Genomic DNA, 22,463 nt, shown 5'->3' with positions numbered 1-22,463 from the left:
AATTTAATATTACATTCAAGTAGCAGTCGAACGACACCCCGAAGCGGAATATTCCACCATGAAAAACGGAATAACAGAAACCGAGCCCAAGACCTCGTTTCGAGATTAAAAACATGTACGTATTTTTCAACAGCTTTCTAAAATCCATCGCTGTATTCCAGTTTACGCTAATATCTGTAGAATGGCGAAAATCTTTAATGAACATAATTTGAAAATTTTGTCACTACGGAATTTCAAACTCAATATTCTCCACTTGATGTTGAAGCCCTGCGTCTTGTGGCTGAGGTAAACTGAAATTCATACCTTTCTTGTTAAGTTCCATTCTGAGGCAATCACACAGTCTGTATTTTTCCCAATTTTTTCAGAATGAAATGCTTACATCCATTTGAGGTAAGTTTCCCTTCCTTTCAATCTGCATAAAATACTACTCTACGTAGACCTTTCGAGAACTTGTTAGAAAAATCCTGCTGTAAGGTTTCTTCCAAATAACACGTACCACATACACAATATGTCATTTCAAACACAAACGACCAGACACGCATATAGAATGAACGAGAGATAAAACAAGCATAAAATATTTACCAAAAAATACCTCGGTCATATTCAATTCCACATGCAACGGTACCTGGCGCCACGTCGCAGATACCGAATTTTCGTGTACCCACACGACACGTCGTATCTATGATGCCTCGCGTCAAGGGGTAAGCGCGCCTTACCGTCGGTCGGTAAGTCAGATCCCGCACTACCGATCGTCAGCCGGCTCTTTTCTCCTCCCAACCACCGGTATATGAGGTAACAATCGGAGTTGACGGGAAAGGTGGCGTCGCGACATTCGCAGTGTCGCGGCTGTGGCTCGCAGCGTTTCGGGGTCGTTAGTTTTCTGCGAGCCTCCATTGCGCTCTGGTCGATTTGACACGTTCGGTTAACCCCAGAGAGCCGTGAGACGCCGAGCCCAGTGCCTTCCTTACCTCTGCGGTTCTATCCCAGTTTTGCGAGTATATCCCGATAAATACCAAAGCGGAATAATGGCGGACGACGGTCACGAGAACGGAACGGCGAACGGTGACGTCCCGGAGATAGAATTGATCATAAAGGTGAGTAGGAAAGACCGTCGCGATTCGGTGCCCCGTGAGATGGGCGTGGAACTAACCGACTAACGCAACGCCGCCCGCCAAGCCGTCCGGACATATTTTCCCCTGCGATATTCAATTCCGGCCCGATTCCTCCGCGCAGCGATCTAAACGCCAGTTTCAATCGGCCAGAGAGATACGCCGGCTTACCAGGCTTCGGCCATTTCAACGAGTCACGACCAACAACCTATACTATCGCAGGTGCACGCACATCGTAGGTACGCGAAAACGGCGCTTGCGTTTGGAATTGTCGTCTCACCTCTTTAATTTCATCTCCCCCTCTCCTCCTTTCGCTGTCACCGGTCGTCTTTGTCAGCTGTCTCTTGACGATCGTTTATTCGACCTTTACGTGCTATAAATATTTCCACGATTTCCCTCATTCGCTTTTGACGAACGGAAGGCGATTCGGTTGTCGTTTGGACGCTCGTTCGTTTATCTACTCCTTGTTTCCAAATTTCAATTCAAATTACGTGGGAGACGGGACGATCCTACGCGAAATTTCTCTCCTCTTTGATTTCGTTACTTTCAAGCAGTCGGTTTACACGCAATTGTACACATGCACGCGTGTATGTAGACCAAACGCATACAGGCTATCATATTATACGCGTTACGTACACGCGACGGTAATAAAGTGACGCACGATCTACAAACAGGAGCGGGAACTGTACATGTGCTGCTAATATGTATGCATAAGCGGTGACGCAATTATTTAAATAGAGTCTTCGTCCATGCAGGTAGACCACAACTGCTCATCTGTCGCAGACGTACGGACAAAACCTCGAGATACCTCAGACTGTACATTGAAGTTGATTTTTTTTCTCCTTCAAAATTCTTTTCTTCTTCATCTTTTCTTTGCTACGGTTTAGGAATTTTTGAATTGTCGATTAACGGCTTGCGAAGTACGTACCTACGTAACTCTAACTATTGTTGACTGATTACAACGATCAAGTCGGCTGCCTTAACGATACAACTTCTTACATACGTTACGTATGTGATAAATCGATTTCGTTATGATTCCAAGCATCGATCCCGATCATCGATGTTAAAACAGGCCTGCAGCGTGAATGTAACGACGGTGGACATTATCTGACAAAACGGTCAAGAAAGTTGGTGAACTCGCATTAAAGGATGTTGGAATAATTTTGATTCGTGGCGGAAAAACTCGGAGAGAGAAATGGTAGTTCTCAAACTGGTGTCGATAATTGCAAATTTAATAACCCGTTTCTTCGCGCAAATTTCTTTCGCATCTATCTCTCAAAGGAAGAAAATAACGCGTGAACACCAAGAGACGGAGGAACGGTAAAAAACTTTTGCGGTTCAGTTACGGTCTTTACCTCGGAGCGAAAATAGAAAAGAATATACTGTATATGTATAAGCGAGGAAGGAGCATTATGATGTAGTTCGGAATGAACTTTCTCTGTCTCCGACCGAACCTGATCCTTTCGTTCTCCTAGGAAAGCGTTTATATTATTATCGTACCGTCGTGTCGCGAGGCCTGTTTAATTCTTGTTCCCGTTTTACCGTAAGTTTCCTTAATAGTCGTCTATACCTACACGCGGCAATGGTCGTATAGGAGAGGAAGGAAACTTGATAGTCGTCGACAATGATGGCAATGTAATGCGGTTGTCGCTTGAAACGAACCAACGAACGGCATTCTCCTACCGGGTAAAAGTTCCTTTCCTCTCTCCGTCGAGAGAGAGAGAAAGAGTCGGTCGATTTGACGCAGAAAAAGTAAACTGCAACGAATTTTTGTCCGATGAAAAAAAGTTGTTATATTTCTTATCCCTTTCCTCCACTCCGTATTTCGAACGATTCAATTCCTACATCTGTTATTCCTAGATCATACAGCGTATCGCCAATTTCCGCGGGGTTGAATTACGCAAAAGGCAATAATAACGAGCGTTGTACAGACGTGAACGTCGAGTAATCGCAATAAATTCCGCAGCGGTAAACTGCAATACGGCGACGCTCGTTTATACACGCGCCTTGGGAACCTCGTTAAACAAGTCTGCCTTATTCCTCAAACTTTAACGTATAATAACGTTAGTAATAAACGCCATAGATAACGTGATGGACATCCTCGCCTGCACCTAAAATTTAGAGTTTAAAAAAAAAACGGACATTTTTATTTAATTCATTTTTATTCTCAAGCTTTACCGCAAAGTTCGCATCGAGTCCCGTTGCGGGCAAATGAGCGCCGTGCTTATAACCGCATATGGTACATACATACGTACATCCGCGTATAACTTATAGCCTCGTCCCACATAAGCAGGCGTCTGTAAAGCTGCTGACGAGAGAGAGGGAGAGAGAAGACTCGAGTCGAGGACGACGGATGTCCATTGCCAGCTGCCGAGCAGCAAGAAATGTCTGAATAATGATCGTAATTTCGGTTAAACCGGAAACAGAAGGACGCTAGACCGTATACGTGAAGCTCTTCCTAGTTCATTACCGCCACGGAAATTCACCCCTTGGCAATCCTCCCTCGCTCTCCGATATGATTCTTCGGCGTTCTGTCGGCACCGGATAGGTAAAAGAATGCCGATGATGCATTACGCCTGTTGATGAAAACGGCGAACCTGATGATTAGGAATTCAACGATCGGTTAGAGATCCGGTTTAATGTCCCACGGATTGATTCTCGATCCAAGTAATGGACGAGGCTGAAGTTGGCAACGCTTACGTATCGAACAGAGTTTACAAAATCTGAGTTTGTTGATGCTGTCTTAACGGTTTGCTGAATTTCAGGTATACCTGATCATAAAATTGTAGAATAACGACTTTTTCTAAAGATGCATCATTACAGTAAGGTTAAAAACTTCAGCCAGATAGTATACGAGTATATACCTAATAGACGAATTGTATCATCGCGGCAGGTATCTTGACTTCATTTATCTTGAAGATGAAGTTGGTAACGTTATTGTGACGATCCACGTTTCGGAAAAAATTGTTATACCGAGTTATAATACTGAAAATTATATTCATATTTTGAAAACTCGACTACCTTAGTTACCTTAAAATTGCGAAACTGGTTTTTCCCCCACGTTTCGTTACGTTAACGTTACTAACTTCAGCCCCCTCATTTATCACCGTGTTATAATATCCGTCCGACAGAATTTTTAATAATAATATCTGCACTATTTGCGCGTAATTGCTATTTCAAGTTTCAACGATTCAACAGCGTAAGCAACTTCGCCTCGATCCGTATTTTTGTTGCGGAAATATACGCCAAGTCAGCTGCGTAACTTCCTACTTGCTCGCGTATTGGATCCCCGATCATTCATTCGCATCACGAATCGAGTTTGTTTACTCCGCGGTATTTGAATATTTTTAAGTTTCTAATTAATATAAACGCATCTGCAGCTTTGACCGATCGTATAACATTGGTATCCAAAGATTTTTACACCACAAAAAAATTTCTTCACTATTTAATACACAGAGTTTGTGGTCATCGTTGAACAGTTTTGAAATTTGATTTACTTGTTCTTCATCGATAATTTTCTTCCGACGATTACGCATTCTATGTGTAATTATATACATATATATATATACTCGCTGATCGCGATCTGTTAAAATACCAAGCCGCGTGTGTCAAATTTATTTATTCTTCATATTTTGAGTGGGTGAAGAGGTAGAAAATTTATAACAGCGGTCAAATTTTACTTAGATAATTGAACGCGATAAACGTTATTTCTGTATTTTTTTCTCTCTTTAATTCGATTTAAATACAACGGATGAAAGCTTGTGACAAAATTTCCGCGTCATGCGTTATAGTTTTTCGTCCCGTTCACAAAGAGGGAAAAGTATAGGTGTAGTTATATTATATGTAGCAACAACCTCCGCAAAGTGAGTATAATCGGTACGGCTGACCGAGCAATTCAGTCGAACGCGTAGTTTAGTACAAAATGATGTATTAGCACGTTACACGCACCGTAATACAAATTGATCGTAAACTCAGACTTGAAGCTCATTATATCAATTCTAAGAATGTGTCGTTACAGGATGGATTTTCAGATTTCAAGATTTCTCTGATATATTATATTACAAGCACACACACACACACACACCTTCACTCAAGGCTATGCATGCTTATCGTACCTGTAAACCTCTCGACTAATTGTAAATTCACAATATCTACCAGATATAGATATATGGCGTCACTCTGGTCGTGCCGATGTATTTTATACAAGAGAAAATGACGATTAATCGACGTACGTATTCGGTCATTCGAAAGTTTCTAATTTTTTCGATGGACCTGAATCTTAAATAAAACGAACGTTAACATCATATGTTTTCACAACGATACCGATATTGCAAAAAAAATAAAGTCACATTTTTTCCTCCACGAAGTTCGATCGTTTGTTGAAAATGAACGGTGTGTTCGTTGAGTGAAAAAATGTTTTGGAACGTGCGTTCGCCGATCGGTAAATTATTTCGGATCGATTAATCGACCGGGAACGAGAGAGGATGACGACGACGCGGATGAGCAGGAAGCATGAGAGGAAAAAGATGTGCTCACCTGCTCACCTGCAGTGTCAGAATTTACCGTTGTTTGTACGAGTTGGCGAGTCGAGCCGAGTCCACGACCATTTACCGAACACCCAAGGCCTTAACTGTACCATTATCGTAAAGTTATTTATATCCGAAAGACAGCAGGACGACTCTCCGTGTTGATCCTTGCTCCGAAGACTTCTTTTTGCCTGCAGTCTTTCTTCTTTTTACTCTTCATTTTTCACCATTATCTTGGCTGCGAACGAGATTCGTTTAGTTAGTTGACCGCTGGTCGTTTCAATCCAGCTCTAAATTAATTTTAAAAATTATATCATGCGCCTTTCACGCTTCTCTTAGAACATCTAATTGTATGATCTCTTTTGCCGGGAGTTAACAACCTGCGAAACGGCCGCGTGTGCCTATAAAGAATGTATTAGCATTGCGGTTCGGAATTCTCAACGAAATAACGAAGCAAAGAATTAGTCGACTGCGACGGTGTGACGTGACTTACTCTGATTCGAAAAACAAATAGTAGTTGCTGTCTCTTTTAGCGTGAATTTTACCGATTATAAAAATCACAGGCTTTCATTGGCTCTTCTCTATCAACCAAGAACATGCAAATAACTGTAAACCCGATTTATGCGCATATTTCAACGCGAATAAACTTGGGTTTTTCCCCCTCCTCTTTAGTTATCAATAAACGTTTTGTATACACGACTGTTAATATTTCGTCTTAAAATATTCAAGCTTGTAGAATTAAAAATTTTTGCTGAATTAAAAATCGTTTCAACAAAGATTAGGAACATGCGAAACTACCGCACCGTGTGATTGGTGCACAAAAATCTGAACAAACAATTAGGGTATCCAATTTTTATCGCACAAAGCGACCTCGTTTTCCCTTGAATAAAGACTCAACGCCTATAATCCTAGATCGCTGCGTCGGAAGGCACGATTTTCCATCAGGCATCAGCGAACGTGACCGATCGTCGTCTTGCCGGTTGATCGACAGATGGAAAAACGTCTTGGAATCGATCGTGCACCGCAAAAACCGCGCGTGACGTCGAGATGCAAATGAGGACGATGGTCTAAGCTCTGCAATTCTAACAGCGGGGGTGGGGGTGAAAAACTAGAACAACCGATTGACAGAAGGGACAAAATATCGAATTTTCAAAGACGTTAAATAAAGCTGATTCGTAGAGTTATTATAAAAAAAAAAGAAGTGACCAAAAACATTGCAATCGGATTAAAAACACTCGAACTTAATCATTTCCAACGTTCGAGTAGTAAAACCTTCTCTCGAATTGTTGATATGTAATTGTTTCTGTTATCCGAATTCGTTCAAACGTTCGTTTCTTCATTCGTCTTCACCATCATTATTCTTTTAAGGATTATCGTCCCTAAACGTACGGCGTGAAATTGCGACAGAAATTCGGTGATTGCGAACCGGGCGTGTTTCCGTGACGTTCGCATTACGGTAGATTACTCAGTGCACCACTAAATACAACGGCTGATGATAATGGGACAGATTTCTAATTCACATCCCGTAGCGAAGTAGATCATTAACTGGTCTCGAACGAGCTTTAACCGTTTAAACGATTCCGCTGATTACCAGCAATTAGACGGCTCTTGGTCACGAAAACAACGTCTAGTCGAACAACAGTGACACATCGCACTAGCTGCGGACACGTTAAATTCCCTGGGAGGAACGACGAACGGGCGACCGACCTGAACACGTTCCATTTGCGAGTCGACGCAACGAGCAAAAAGGTCTGCGATGAATTGAACGTGACGACCGAGCGAGCCGTTGGCGTTAAAAAAATAAACTCGTTTTAAACTATAGTATACATACCTATACGGGAAGTCGGGTATTTGCAAAGCATCGGACGTAATACCCCGGTATTTTATTAGGATATATCGAAATGTATCCAGATTATCTTATTTATCATTTGTCAAGATAATTGATGTCAAAATATCTGTAATGCAATCTCAGATAAGAAACGTGACACGGTAGATTTTTATTCATAGTAAAACCGTTGCTGTCGCGCATAAACGTGTATAAAGTCGATTTATGCCACTATAAATTAAAACGCGTGAAAGAAAATTAAAACCAAGTTGAAACATTCTTTTTTTTTTTTTTGTTTTTTGTTCTTTTTTACCTTCTTCTCTTTTTCTTTTTTCTACAAAAACAATCGTTACAAAACATTTAGCCGAGGCGGCCTTCGCCTTATTTAAAATTCATTCACGTGTTAATTAATTAGTTTACTCGGTATTATTATTAAGGTACCAGCGAAACGTGACAACTCTCACCTCGCATTTACTTACGACTGCCAACTGAGTTTTATATATCATCGTATTCAATGGCTCGTGTGACATGTATGATCGTACAATATAATCGTTATTTTTCGTCGTGGTTTTTTTATCTGCAGAACCGCTTAGACGCGATAAGATAATCCGCGGTGATTGGGAAATCAATGTACGAATGTATAACGTTGTTAATAGAACAATTGTAATCCTTTTCTTCGTATTTCAAATTTTAGTTTTATCAGTTTTATAGGGAATAATAATTTGGTCGTTCGTCTTCTTTCTTCATTCGAGACACAGTTGATGCAATTAATTCCAACGTGTTGAGAAAAATTAGGACGTGACGTCATCTGTGTCAAAATATACCTGCCCATTGCAATATTATGTACAAAATAGTAAAGTATAATTGAAATTAATTTTTGCAATTATCGTTTGCAACGCATGTAGAATAGGATTAACTTGTAGAAAAAAAGAAAGTAACAAAATTTTCAAGCCGCGAGCTTCAGCGTCTTACGAACTCTCATGCGGTATGAATCTTTATTTCATAATTATTAATATAATAGTACACACGAGCGTCACTTGTGCCAGAAATAACATTAAGTTATGATAGTTCATGAGACTGAAACGAATTGCCCAATGCATATATATATATGTATAATACAACTCTGAAACGCGTGGCATTAAAATGTCAGTATTAGATATTTCTCATGGTCATCATCATCGTCGTTGAACACTTTTAATTGTATTGCAACGCATAAAAATTCTGCTTACGAAATGTAACATCTATCAACGTTTAGAAAACAGTTAAGAAACAGAAAAAAGAAAACAGATTATTGTCAGTGTTTTTCCGAATTTCTTTAAATAACTGTATTTCAAAATAAATTTGACGTATTTTCGAATTGTCAATTTGCACTGCATATTCGCAATATCGTGAATTTCAATTCGTTCCGTTTGTATGCAAGAAAGTTACACCAATTGCAGGAATATAGTAGACCTGGCAGAACGAGGAGGAACCCGCGAGTTTTAGCGCAGGCTTCTCGATCGTTTTGTTTGAACAGCTTGTTAAACCTTCTTACGAGGTGTCCGTGCAGAGAAGAGCAGTATGTAATATACCGTACGAACATGTACTTGAGAGATTATATAATCGCAAAGTTACGCGTACACCTGAATGCCGCTGCCGGTTCAACAGTGGCTGCATACGCTTTATACGCGTATTAATCTAACAGGTATGCAGCATCGATGTGGGAACGCTTCGCTAATTGACTCTTTATACGTTATTATAACATAACGCAAAACGGCTTATATGCGTGCAGCGTTATGCGATTGGGTAAAAATTGTTGAATAAGAAGAATGAAAAGCGCTATTCAACAACGCGGCAAGTCGTCGGGTTCAAGGTGTCGCTGTACGATATTGTTATACGATAAATATTCATACTCGTAACGACGGTCGGCTGAAAACCGATTCGTTGTCAGTCCATGATCTCTGTACCCGCGTTAATCGTCGTATGTTATATTTAGTAGGGTCTTTCAGAAACGAATAATTTACGATTTTCCAAGGTGGCACCAACTGAAAAGTAGTTTGTTTAGATTTAAAAAAAGATTCCGTTTAAAAATGAACGTTGTAGGTTACGTGGAAGATCGCGCTCGTTTGATTTTTCTCTTTTTTCGCATTTTTTTTGAACTCATAAAAAAACACGTTGTATCACTTTAATTATTATTTCTTTCCTGACATTTATATTCAACCCTAAAATGGCGATCCCCAACAACAGCCATTTATCAACCGGAAATCTTATTCTCTTAAAATGAGAGTTCATATTAAGTTACAACTATTTTATGAGATTGTATTAATAATGGAAAAATTGTCAGATACACTTTTCAAACATCAACTGGAGTCTTAATATCACGAGTGTGGGTCGTCTTTGTGACGTAAATTGATACTACGATTAATTTTATTTTAAAAAAATATATATTATATAGGTATGTGCAGTATAGGTTGTCTCTCTTTACGTTCACTATTCAGTTTTTTTTTTTTTACTCTTATCAGCAAACCGGCGACAGACGCTGCACTAGTTTCAAACAATTATAGCAAACTGGTTCCGCGTCGTAAAACTGTAAAGCAGCTTCTTTTTCGTCAGTCATCGTTGTAAAACCGCCCGAGTCGTTTTATGGTACGTCGCCTGATCACAGCTCTACGATAAAACTGTATTAAAAGAAAGAAAAAGAAACGATAAAAATCCATAAACCGTATTCGATATTCTCGCGATGATCGAGGGGCGAATTGATTATCTGCTTATGATTTTTTATTATTGTACAAATTATACCGAGATGCGCTCAGCTTCGGATTACAATTTGATTTTCTAATGCTGTTTTAAAGTATAGTCAATATACTTGTCGTATAAGTGAAGTTATGTTGTCTATTCGATTTTGTAATTACATTTCTTTTGTCGTCCGTACACTTTAAAAAATAATACCCTCAACTTGCACAATTCGTACAGGATCTAACATTCGTTGGCTGAAGTAATATCGTCACGTGGAGGTCAATTGGATTAGAAACGCCTTTACAAATTCGCGAAACGTATTATCCGTGAAAGTCTGACTATCGCGTAGATGTGAAAACAATCTTTTTCGGTTTTCACAATTTTTCTTAAAAATTTCTCAGCTTTTTCCACCGAATTTAATAAAGTTCGAATTCGGCATGGCTCGAGTGTTGAATTAACGAAAGTACAAGTCTTCGAGGCGTCTCTCGCCTTATTTTCTCACGTGCAGTCTGTATCCATCACTACACAACACGAACACCTACGTACAAGGAAGCCGCTTTCCTGTTACTAACTATTATACTGTACATACATTCGAGATAACGAACGAGTTTGCGGCCGAGGAGACTCACCGACCTTGCAATAGGGCAGGAGGTGGAAGTCCTCGTGGTTAAAAAGTGTGCCAAATGCTGAACCGCGGTTCGTTGTGAAAGCGGCCTGCGAATGCTGCTCGTGACGACTTATTTTCCGCACCGAGTTTATGCCGCTTGGTTTATACCTTCACACACCTTTTGGTGTATAATGCCGTACCGTTACCTCGTTTTATGCACCCCGCGAAATATCTCCGCGCCGTTTCTTTCGCCCCATCTTTGAAAAAAAAAAAAAAATGATTAAAAAAAATAAAAAAATGGAAACACGGAAGTGAACACTTTTGGATGCACGTCGACGAGTTGATATTTTAATGCTGTTTTATCTGTAATATATGAAGCCGTTTACGCCGACTCGTTGCGGAGGTTTGACTAACTGCCTGAAAATCGGTACTTTTCCTCAATTTTATCACGCAATAACAGGAAGTCGAGTATTTGGCAAAATATTGCGTTCGTAGCTTCGAACATATCTTTTTCTTTTTTTCTAAATACAAAAATAAGAAATAGCGAAATCGACATCGATGGTCTAGATATCCGCGCATACTTTTGAATTGCTTCAAAATTGATGAAGTAGATCTAGCAGATTTTCTTCGATTTCACTCATTTTATTCAGAGGATTAGTTTTTTCTTCTTTTCTTCGTCTGTCGATTTAATACTGTAGCCATTTCTTCGTCGTAATTAAAATCGGTGCAATATTACGTAAAATGAAATATCTAACGATGGTAACATATTGAAAAATAGATTTGTTTTATTGTTACTGATTGTGTATAGATAATATAGTCGTATCCTAAAACGACTCATCCCGGAGTGAAATCAGAGGGATCTACTGGATTTTTAATCGATTTGAATCGATTCAAACCGAAACATCGACATTTAAAACGTTTCCATTTGTAATTCCAGTACTTTCTATTTTTCAATTGTTGAAGAAATCGGCGCTGCTCAACGCGAATACAACAATTTGATAAATCTTCGATCTCTGACTACAAACCTCTGAATGAAACTAACAGAAAGCATCGATTTGTGGCGAATTAACTTGTTTAAAAAATGTTACGCAGTTCTGAATTCATTTTATGAAAATGATAATTTTCACCGAGTCTGATGTGCATTAAATTTGTCGAAAATTTGTTGAAAATGAAGCGCGAAATTCTTGACAACGCCGTAATCGGGAATCCCAGCGATTATCGTTCTTTTCACTACTCCCACCATCACCACTTTCTTAATCATCATTAATTCTTTAAGAAAATTTACCGAATAATGGCCGGTCAGATTTGTAAGAAATCGTTCGTGGTTCGAGTGAGGCAAAGGGGTTGTAAAAAAGGCGTATTCCCGACTTGTGAGGCACGTAACGAGATTGATTGCGAGTCTATCGTCGGTGCACGTCTGAACTCTTCGGAAAGTACAGAAACGCGTCACCGCCGTTTATATGCACGCCGTGCGTAAGCATTCGCTGTTCTACCATTGCCCTCGGTTTCGGGGACTTGTAGTAGTTGCGTGTATAATGCATACAAATACCTTCGTACCTACACAACACACGTATGGCTACCCGTACACTTGAAGGAAGCTGATCTCATCCTCGATCCTTTTAGCAACGGTCTTTGCGGCGGCGGCGTCTCTTAGTATCCGGTTATTATTTTGCATTTTAATGCTTAATATTTGATTGAATAATGTTTCTTGATTAGTTGTTGAATTATTATTCGCGTTGCATGCGAGACGGAGATGCAACTGAATTGTTTTTTCTATTTTTATAACAGACGGTAACGATGACGACGTTTTTCACTGTTTTTGATTTTTTTTTTTTTTTATTTCTTCGCACACACGTACGAAGTCGATTATTTGATCGCTGCGACGCGACTCGTGCGGTTTAGTCGAAGTTTCCAGACTTTCAGCTTAGCTGGATTTGCATTCGACGTACGTCACCGTTGTTTATCTCGGACTGAAATGAATTTTTTAATCTATAAACTCTTGTTGCTATTCCGTCAGAGAGCAAATAACTTTTACACGGTTATTTACGTTTCTTCTCAGCGACTGCGTGGGTCTGTTTATAAGCGACGTTCGCGATATAATTAGCAGAGCCACGTTAGAAAAACTGACCATGAGTTAATTATAGCATATAATTTAGTTCTACTTAGGAAAAATCCGTCGTTTAAACCGGAATATTTCGTTTCTAAATTTCTCTGTTGAAGAATATAATCGTAATAAAAAAAATTTCCAGTGCAAATACCTACGATGCGTGAAAAATTTAAATTGATTCAAAGTGCAGAAAATTTGTACGCCAATTATATACATCGGCATAGATGGCATCTGTTTACTTCAAGATTAGTCTACCCTGAATTCGATGAAATCTTCGTTATGCAAAAAAATATAAGATTCGAGATAAAAACTTGTTACAGCTATCATGAAATAACTAGTGAAAAACTTGTCCTCCGCGGGATCAGTTTTCGACGGATGCTCAAATTTTGGTATCAGTTACCTCGTCGCGATTCTACTTACCATCGAATTGTTACGGTGTGAGTGCAACGCGAGAATTCGCGTAAAACGACGCCTAAGCGTCTAGCCTGCGTCCACGTGTCGTTTCACCGAATTCACCATCAGTGCGAAATCCAAGAAGGCTTCTCTCTTCGGCAGACTTGCCGATTCAGTGTTACAATAAATCGCGGATTGCGTCCGGCCCCGTTAATTTTTATTCTTTACACCGGCTCCTTTATTTTTATTTATATATATATATATATATACCTATGTCGCACTGCAATTTATGCACGATACAGCAGCGATTTTCGAGCGAATCGTCAGAGATTGCGAAAGGAATTCAACCTTCGCTTGTATCGTCGAACTATAGGATCGCAAGGATACGATTCTCGTTATGCATACCTGTTCCTATATCGTATACCTTATACTTACTGCTGATCAACCTTTCGCTTCGACTCGTAACAAAACTATCACAGTTACAGAATTTAATTCCCTCGGGATGCTGCAGGCATTAATCATCTTCATCTCTAGGTACGCACGGGATCATCCAATTGTACCATTTTTAAATTATAAACGCGTCCATGTGTCTACTATCTAAACTCCTGAAAGCCTCGTCGATCAAATAATTCCTCCATTCGTTTGAGAATCGGAGCGATCGCTGGATCTTGGATTACATTTTATTTACACCTTACAGCTCTGTGCAAATTTATTTCTTCATTCCATTTTTTCATTATCTTTTTCATCCTTTCAATCTGTGGTTTTCCTCGTTTCATTTTTGTTATATAACCTAGTTTAAGGAATTTTGTTTTTTATTCGTTTCAATTTCACACTGACTACTAACTCGTGTAACCTTAGCTGATAAACAAATTACATAATTATATGAAAAAAAAAATAAACTTCCTCTATTCCAATTAGCGAATTGCGTGTTATCGGATCGGAAAACTGTGTTAATTAAGACGGCGTTGAAACGTACCGGAGATAAATTACCACGGTATAAATTATCCAGTCGAATAGTTATAGTACACGCGGTATGCATGACTCGATTTAAATTGGGCCGAAAAATTAAGTGTCGGTCTCGAGAAGCGATTGACCGCCTTTTAATTTCGAATACGTCACCCAGATACCGCAAAAGCATCTAGACGGGCTTTTTCTACCAACTTTTGTCACTCTTCTTCCATTTTTTTCTTCTTCTTTTTCTTATTCTTCTTCTTCCTCCATTTTACATAACCAGTTTTCGGATGTTGCCCAAGCCATTACGTGCGGCCTCAAATATGCGTAATACATAACGGTGCAAAATTTCCAAATCATCTCGAACGGATAGTCGAAGAAAGTTCTTACATCTGCGTTCCCACTTTCTCATTGCAACACAGAATGTATGATTCGCGATGTGTTATACACGAAAATTAATGGTCATAGAAATTTGAGAGCGCACAACTTTGTGATTTCTGTATAGCAACAAAAATGGCGGTAATGCAATTCAAGTTCACAAATGGTTTCTTCGCCGTGCGGAGAAAGGAAAGGAAACCGAAGATGCAGGTTCGCTACATCTGACATTTGATTCTTACCAAACTCGTATGATATATACGTTCTCTTGACGGTGACGCAGCTCTGCAATAGCTCGCTATGCGAGTATTATTATAAATATATACCTACGTGTAAAAATGAACAAACGAACATTGAGTCAAAGAAAATCTGAATCATGACGAGCTCTGTGCGAACAATCAAGGCTTGCACTTTTCTACGCATAAAAATCGTTATCTTTTCTCAGAATATTGAGTGTGAATTTGTATAATTATACATGTATGATTCAACCGATTGTAATTTGCCGCTATCGTTACACAGTTTCATTCGTTCATTCATTCATTCATTCATTCATTCGTTTATTTCGAATATCGCGATCTAAATTCTGAGGTGATGAAAAGCCCATTTTCATAGTCCAAAACCATTGTCTTGCTTGTCAAACAAGCCATTGCATTTAGTTGTATAAATATTTTCCTTAAGTGCGGTCACAAAGAAAACCGATAGACGCTTACAGCTCAGCATCTTGTAATGTCTGACCAATAATCCAATCGTTGGAGGTCATACGAAATTATAAATCAATGTATCTGTAGTTATTACATATTAACGCATCCATACGTACGTATCTTAGCTGTCAAGAAGATTGTTTTACCAGTGATATATTCTATTCTTAGTATTGAAATGTAATCTGCTCTTGGCAGCGCGGTCTGAAAAATAAGGAAGAGGCGTTAAAAACGTCAGTAGATTGGTAAAACCAGAAAGCTACGTACATATGCTCGGCTGCCTGACAATCAGGTGACCGCGCAAGTGTTCAAAAACAAATTACAAGTCGCGAAAGCTATATTTAAAACCATTTACACAAGCGCGCGTAACACACCGTATGTTGAATAATATAATTACCTATACTAGGAGGGAAAATATTGAAATTAATATTTGGAAACGTCGCGAGATTCGATAGAATCATTCAACATTTTACGAACATACGAATTACGTTCAATTTTCGTGCTTTTCGTTGGAAAACCGCGTGTGCCGAGTTCCATGCTGTGTACAATTTTTGACTTTTTTAAACCTTTTATCAGCGTCGCTGCGGCGTGCGACCAACTGACCCAGAATACGTATGACGACGGGAAAAATATTGTCCGAAAAATAAGGTCGCTCTTACAGAGCGTAATAAGCGTCAACACTTGATCTTTTAACTTTCAAATTACGTAATGCGGCGAAGACCAAACGCGGAGAACTATGCGTCATACGGTAAAAAGTTATACTTGATTATTATCATTTATTACACGACGTTTTACTTTGCTTATTTGTTATTCTTGTTGTCGTCGTCGGAGCTTCAGCGCAGCAGACGCGTTAAAATACGATTCATAAGTAAAATTGGTTTTGTTTTCTTCGCTTTTCAATCTCACTGTCAAAATTCCAATATAATTCAAGAAAAATTACCAAATGATTACACAACAATTTTGTAATCATCGACCGACGTCGGCTGCGGAGTTATTCAAATGTGCAAATGAGATTTTCGAATTACCGTAAACGATATGTTGGAAATTTCCTGGCGATAAAGTACAAGATCAAATCATTCGCGGATAGGCTGCTCGCTTGCATGTGAGTCACGTATCAGAGTCATCGAATTGCCCACGCAACGAGCTTTCGTCCGTATCGCAACCTTATACTTGGAGAAATATCGCTCGTTAAAATCTCCTCCCTTCCTCGTACTTCGTATCGTGCATAGTGTAAATTGAAAATTATTCCAACGTCAGGATTACAGTCGTTCGGAGAAAATATACATCACGAATCTCGCGGTGAATCCGTTAGACCTGAAACTCATGCCTTATATTGCAAACGTTCACGTTTATAATTGACGAATAAACATTATAAACGCACGATGATTTTCTCCGAAGGTGAACAACGGGTGGAAATAATATAAGATTTAGGTATACCATCTTTGTATAATTACATATGCTTCTGCCGTTACTGTTTCTGTGAATTTTTCATTTCTCTTTAATTATTTGTTATATTTTCTTTTTGCAGTAAAATTCGGCACATCTTTCTGTTCTTATTGACCATTTTTTTTGTTTTTTTTTTTTGCCAACGTTTATAGTCGAAGTAATCAAAGATTTATACTTTTCACCATCGCCACTTTATGATGCTTACTTACGATTGATTCAGCGGGAATTGATCGATTACCGTTCCATCGGTTCTATGAATTCACAACGGCGCAGCAGCCGATCGGCTACGCGATGATAGAAAAGTACAGCTTAATTTCTACGCGACGAATAGAATAAGAAAAAACTATTTTACCCGTCACACGTCATCTGTCAGACTGGCTAATTTAATTCTTCTTCGTTTCTTTTTTAATACCATCATAATATATAATCAGGCATAAAATTACTTGATGAAAATTAAAAAAAGAAAATACACCGCGCTCCGCATGGATTTGGGCTTCAAGAATGCGGGCATCTTTTTATCGACACAGCAGTTGTATCACCCATTAAAGGTATAATGATCAAGGTTGTTTGGTCACACAATATGACACCGGCAGCTACCTAATTAAAAATACCTTTAAAATAGTTTGTAATTTTTTTAAATCCATCCAACCGATCCAACACCATAATAAGTCGAAGTTAAAAGTCTTCTAGTGCATACTTGCAAAATTTACATACACGCGATTTATCCAGGGTCAAACTACGCGATTTCTGCAAATGCAGAATCGTTGTTAAACTATCGCCATATCAGCTTCAGCAATCGTGAACAGACACATGAATATCTATAAGTGTACTGCGTGGGAGAGTGGGGAATAAATTTATCCCGACAATTACTGGAACAAGGAAAGCCGGGTGTACAAAAGTGGACCGAAAATATCATCCCATTACGTTAATTTTGGGGCTAGAATTTATCTCATTATAAATTAAACGCGCGCACGGCAGGAAGCGGCTGATGCGTTTCTCTCAAGCTGCAGATAAAAACAAGAATGCGAAACAAAAATTATGCACACACGTGTAAATGCGCTCGCCTAGGATAGTGAACCTTACAATTTATCACCGCTTTTCACAAGAGGCGACAAATATTTTCACACACGTTGCGTGCGTGTCGCCTCCTTGTCGCCGTAAAGAAACGAACAAGCCGTGACTTCATATTCCCATGTGACTCCTACATGTATATATATATATATATATATAATATCCTTTGTTACGGTGAATCATTTTCTTGATATTTCTTTCCTTGTTTCTACCGTTTTTCTTTCTTTTCTTACTCATACTTTTTTTTTTTTTTTTTTTTGTCGTCTTTTTTCTTTACCGCCACGCTCGCACCTTTTACGGAACATATAACAAACAATGCGTGATTTGGTGTTTGCATTAAGTGACGTCACAACCTACCGAATTATTCTCCACGCGCGTTGGAATCATTAATTTAATTATCGTCGCTGTAATGTAACGATTATTCATCTTTTATTTATAATTAGTTGGATGAACTGAAAATTCTTTGGTGCCATAATCGCGTTTTCATGCTTACATTATTATATAACGACGCAATTTTTCATCCCGAACTCGGTACTCGAAACAAGGTTTTAGTTTTTTTTTTTTTTTACCTCTTCGCTCTTTTTCCGTTGTCATTGCTTAAATCACTCGGAATACAACAATACGCCTTCTACGTGATTTATTGTGCAAACAGTTTTCTCCCATGGTTATTAATTTTTGAACCAGCAAATGAATGAAATTTCCTACATTCTGTTACTCCGCTACACACAATTATTCTCAAAATGGCAATTGGTTGACACATAAATCGCATTTATTCCTCGTGCAATTGAATCTCTAAAATTTTCTTCATACGAATCAAATTCAAAAACATAACAGAGTAATACCTCGTAACATTGATTGTGCCTGAATTAACGTAATTACAGAGTCTGTAGTAACACGTTTCCTGTGAAATTGGGTACGCGAATCGGCGGGGGGAGGGGGGGGGGGGGGGGGTACTGCAAGTTGTTTGCACGGTAAGCAAGAAGAGGACAAAAAGCGTGAAAAAAAAGACCGTTTGAGATTGTAGCAGCCATCTGCCAGGATAACTGTACCGACATACCTCGCGATGCGGCAACGCCATGATATGCAGAGAGGCACCTATAATAACGTGTGTGAATGTACACATGTATGTGCATATAACCATATGATATGTACATAAGCTTCTTCCCTCGAGAGATGCAGCATCGGGCACACAAAAATAAACTTATTATACACAGAAAGTACGGGCAGCAATACGCGGCTTATTTTTAGAAACTACCATGCGCTTGAATTCTTATTCCAAGAGAGAGAAAAAGAGAGAGAGAGAGAGAGGCACACACGTACCCTGAGAGAATAGTGTCTTCTTTTTTTCGTGTCTCGTTGCCGCGACATCCGATATCCAATTTCCTATACGTTTGTTTCCTGCAGCAGCCCAAAGCCTTAAAAGAGCTTTAAAGCTACTTGACACCGAACCTTTCGACTCTCAAACGTGCATGGGCTTGAATCAAAAAGCCGAAGATAAGAGTCGACGTAATTGTCAGGCTCTCTGGATGTATATTTTCGCAATCTGTTTTCAGGCCTCGACTATCGATGGCCGCAGAAAAGGCGCGTGCCTCTTTTGCCAAGAGTACTTTATGGATTTGTACCTGCTGGCGGAGCTCAAGACAATATCCCTGAAAGTGACAACCGTCGATATGCAAAAACCTCCACCGGACTTCCGCACAAATTTCCAGGCCACGCCGCCACCGATCCTGATCGACAACGGGGATGCGATTTTGGAAAATGAAAAGATCGAACGACACATCATGAAGAACGTACCGGGTGGTCACAACCTTTTCGTACAGGACAAGGAAGTCGCCACGCTGGTCGAAAACCTCTTCAGCGTGAGTAAAGCTATACACAATACACGATTGATTCGGAAATGAAAACGAAGAGTTTTCTTTAATTTAATCTAAATCCCGATAGTAATTAATTCTTCGATTATTCGTACAGAAACTGAAGCTGATGCTGCTCAACGCCAAGGACAAGGACAAGGACCCGAAGTACTCGTCGCTAATGTCGCATTTGCGTAAAATCGACGAGCATCTCGGGCGCAAGGGAACGCGTTTCCTAACCGGCGATACGATGTGCTGTTTCGATTGCGAATTGATGCCGCGTTTGCAGCACATCAGGGTCGCCGGGAAGTATTTCGCCGACTTTGAGATACCCGAAACCCTCGTACACCTATGGAGATACATGCATCACATGTACAGGCTCGACGCCTTCCTGCAAAGCTGTCCTGCGGATCAGGACATCATCAACCACTATAAGCTCCAGCAGGTGATTTGTCTGAACGTTTTAATTCGTCGTTTCATTCGAGATTCTTACGAGACTTTATTTTATCGCAATTTATCGAGAGCGTATCTGCAGGAAAATTTCTACCTGTTGGGAAGAGGGATTAATGCAGGGTGATAAACAGCCGAAAACACACTCGTGAAAGTTGGGGAATCTTGAAATCGAGAGTTTGATCCTAATCGTGTAATTATCTTTAATCTATTCCGATGTTCGCTTCGCAGAGCATGAAAATGAAGAAACACGAAGAGCTGGAGACTCCGACGTTTACAACGAGCATCCCGATCGAGGTTAACGACGATTAGAGGGCTGGGTTTATCAGAACTGAAATCAAGAACCTCATCATCCCAATTTATTCATAACCGGCGTCGACGTCGGATCGAGAATAACTTCCTTGGCGGATAAAGTTACGTGTAACGAGTTTAATATACACACGGAAGTTCTCGATCTCCTGTAATAATAGCTTAACTAAGCTAAGCGGTAAAGCGCAGCAATCGCTTTCGGCGTAATTTCCTAAATTTCTTCATACTATCACGCGATTTGCTCGCCTGCGCCTAAATTTTTTTATAGACATTTCCCTACCTACAGAGAATTATTTTGATACAATATACCGTATTTTGTAATACTTGTCGGTAGTTTTTGCAGTTTCCTAAAGTGTGTAAAGAAAAAAAATTATATTAAACAGTCGACGCCATTACTAGAGCCGATACGTAATGCTAAGTATCGATTATTAATATTATTATTATTATTATTATTATTATTATTATTATTATTATTGTCATCATTATTGTAAAGATGTATGAAAAAATTTTCGCTCCAAATTTGACTCGACGAGGTATTAAATTATAACCTGTAACGCCAACACCCTGTTTTCCGAGATTGAGAATCGAGAGTTGTGTTTTTTCTTGTATACGAATCGTATAACGATTTGTAGATTGCATCAAAATTATTAAAAGTGGTAAAATCACCCATTTTTTTCTTTTCTTCTCTACTTTCAAACTCAATCCACGTAGATTTTTTGAACACCGTTTATTTCGCTGTAAAGAATTTATCTCTGTTTCCACCGTTCTGATACAATCAAAGAAGCTATATTCGTTCAACCTGATACGTGTTGACGGATATTGACTTTCATTTCACATTTTAGTAAAATAAATAAATAAACCAACACCTGCCATCTACGGGATACTGGTTTCTATCGGAGATATTAATGGCAAATGATGAAAAACAAAATTGAATGTAATTTTGTTTTTCTTTTGTATCACTCTCTGGCTTTGAAGTTACTTACTAGTTGTTAGATTAACGACTTATATTTCGTCATTTTTACTTACCGTTACATTAAAATTTCGGTAATGGAAACAAGGCTGTACATAAAGCACTATATGCTTCGTTATTGTTATATCAGCATAATTAACATTATATATTATCATCTTATGATAAAATGTTAAGTATTAAAGAGAGGAATGAAAAATGATTTGAAAAAAAAAAAGAAATTAACAATGATCGTATTATAGTAGGAACTTTTTTGCGCCTTTAGTTTTTAGCGGCTTTCGCCCAAACGGCTTGATATCGCTAATCTATATTATATACACTATAGACGTATCTTTACTTACGGAATCATACGCGGATTTGTCCCAAGTATTTCTGTTTTTTTTTTTTTTCGCAGCACATGAATTTGTGGCTAACGTACTATTTTATCTGTAAGATTAATTTCGCGGGCTCACACATTGTAGGTATATCATACCTGTTGATCGCATTGACATTCAGTGGTATTATGTTTTGATGAATCATTCTATTTTCAATATCGATCGTTATTTTTACATACACCGAATCATGACAACGCATGACTGTTAAGAAAAGTATTTCTATCCAAAACCCTCATTAAATTTCCATTATCTGTAAACCAGATTATAACTATAAATTATGAATAAATGAAATATTATGAAACTGTACAATAGAAACTATTATTATTATTATAATTCTCATTATCATTATGATCATATTATCACGAATACTATTACGTTTTTAGGAATCAATATACCAGTGTTTACAGTCAATTTTATAGTAGATGTCCGTATTTATCATTTCGCGTAATACGCAATTGTACACACATCTCTCAATTATTTTTCACATACGTTTCTTACCCGTTCAAACGGTATAAGAACATTGTACGTACATGTTCAGAATTATTTTAAATCGACGAACAAATTTGTAACGATGCTGAAGAAGCACGTACGTAATGAACAGATTTTTATACAACGATAAACTTGAAAATTACAAATCGTTACGCGTTTTCCGATACACATCTTTCAAATAAATAAATCTGGCGCTATGAT

At 38.8% G+C, this 22,463-nt stretch overlaps 1 protein-coding gene across 1 annotated transcript; it reads left to right on the top strand.

Moving 5' to 3' along the window:
• The first annotated feature begins 865 nt into the window (after positions 1–865).
• Positions 866–22,082, top strand: LOC124174797 (chloride intracellular channel exc-4). The gene is made up of 4 exons (XM_046554287.1): positions 866–1,094; positions 19,377–19,682; positions 19,792–20,118; positions 20,355–22,082. The coding sequence occupies exons 1-4, from the start codon at positions 1,026–1,028 to the stop codon at positions 20,433–20,435; spliced, it is 783 nt and encodes a 260-aa protein (XP_046410243.1). The 5' UTR covers positions 866–1,025; the 3' UTR covers positions 20,436–22,082.
• Positions 22,083–22,463: the final 381 nt, after the last annotated feature.

Source organism: Neodiprion fabricii, chromosome 1, assembly GCF_021155785.1.
Source record: "Neodiprion fabricii isolate iyNeoFabr1 chromosome 1, iyNeoFabr1.1, whole genome shotgun sequence".
NCBI classification, from domain to species: Eukaryota; Metazoa; Arthropoda; class Insecta; order Hymenoptera; family Diprionidae; genus Neodiprion; species Neodiprion fabricii.
This window is presented reverse-complemented; position numbering and strand designations above follow the sequence as displayed.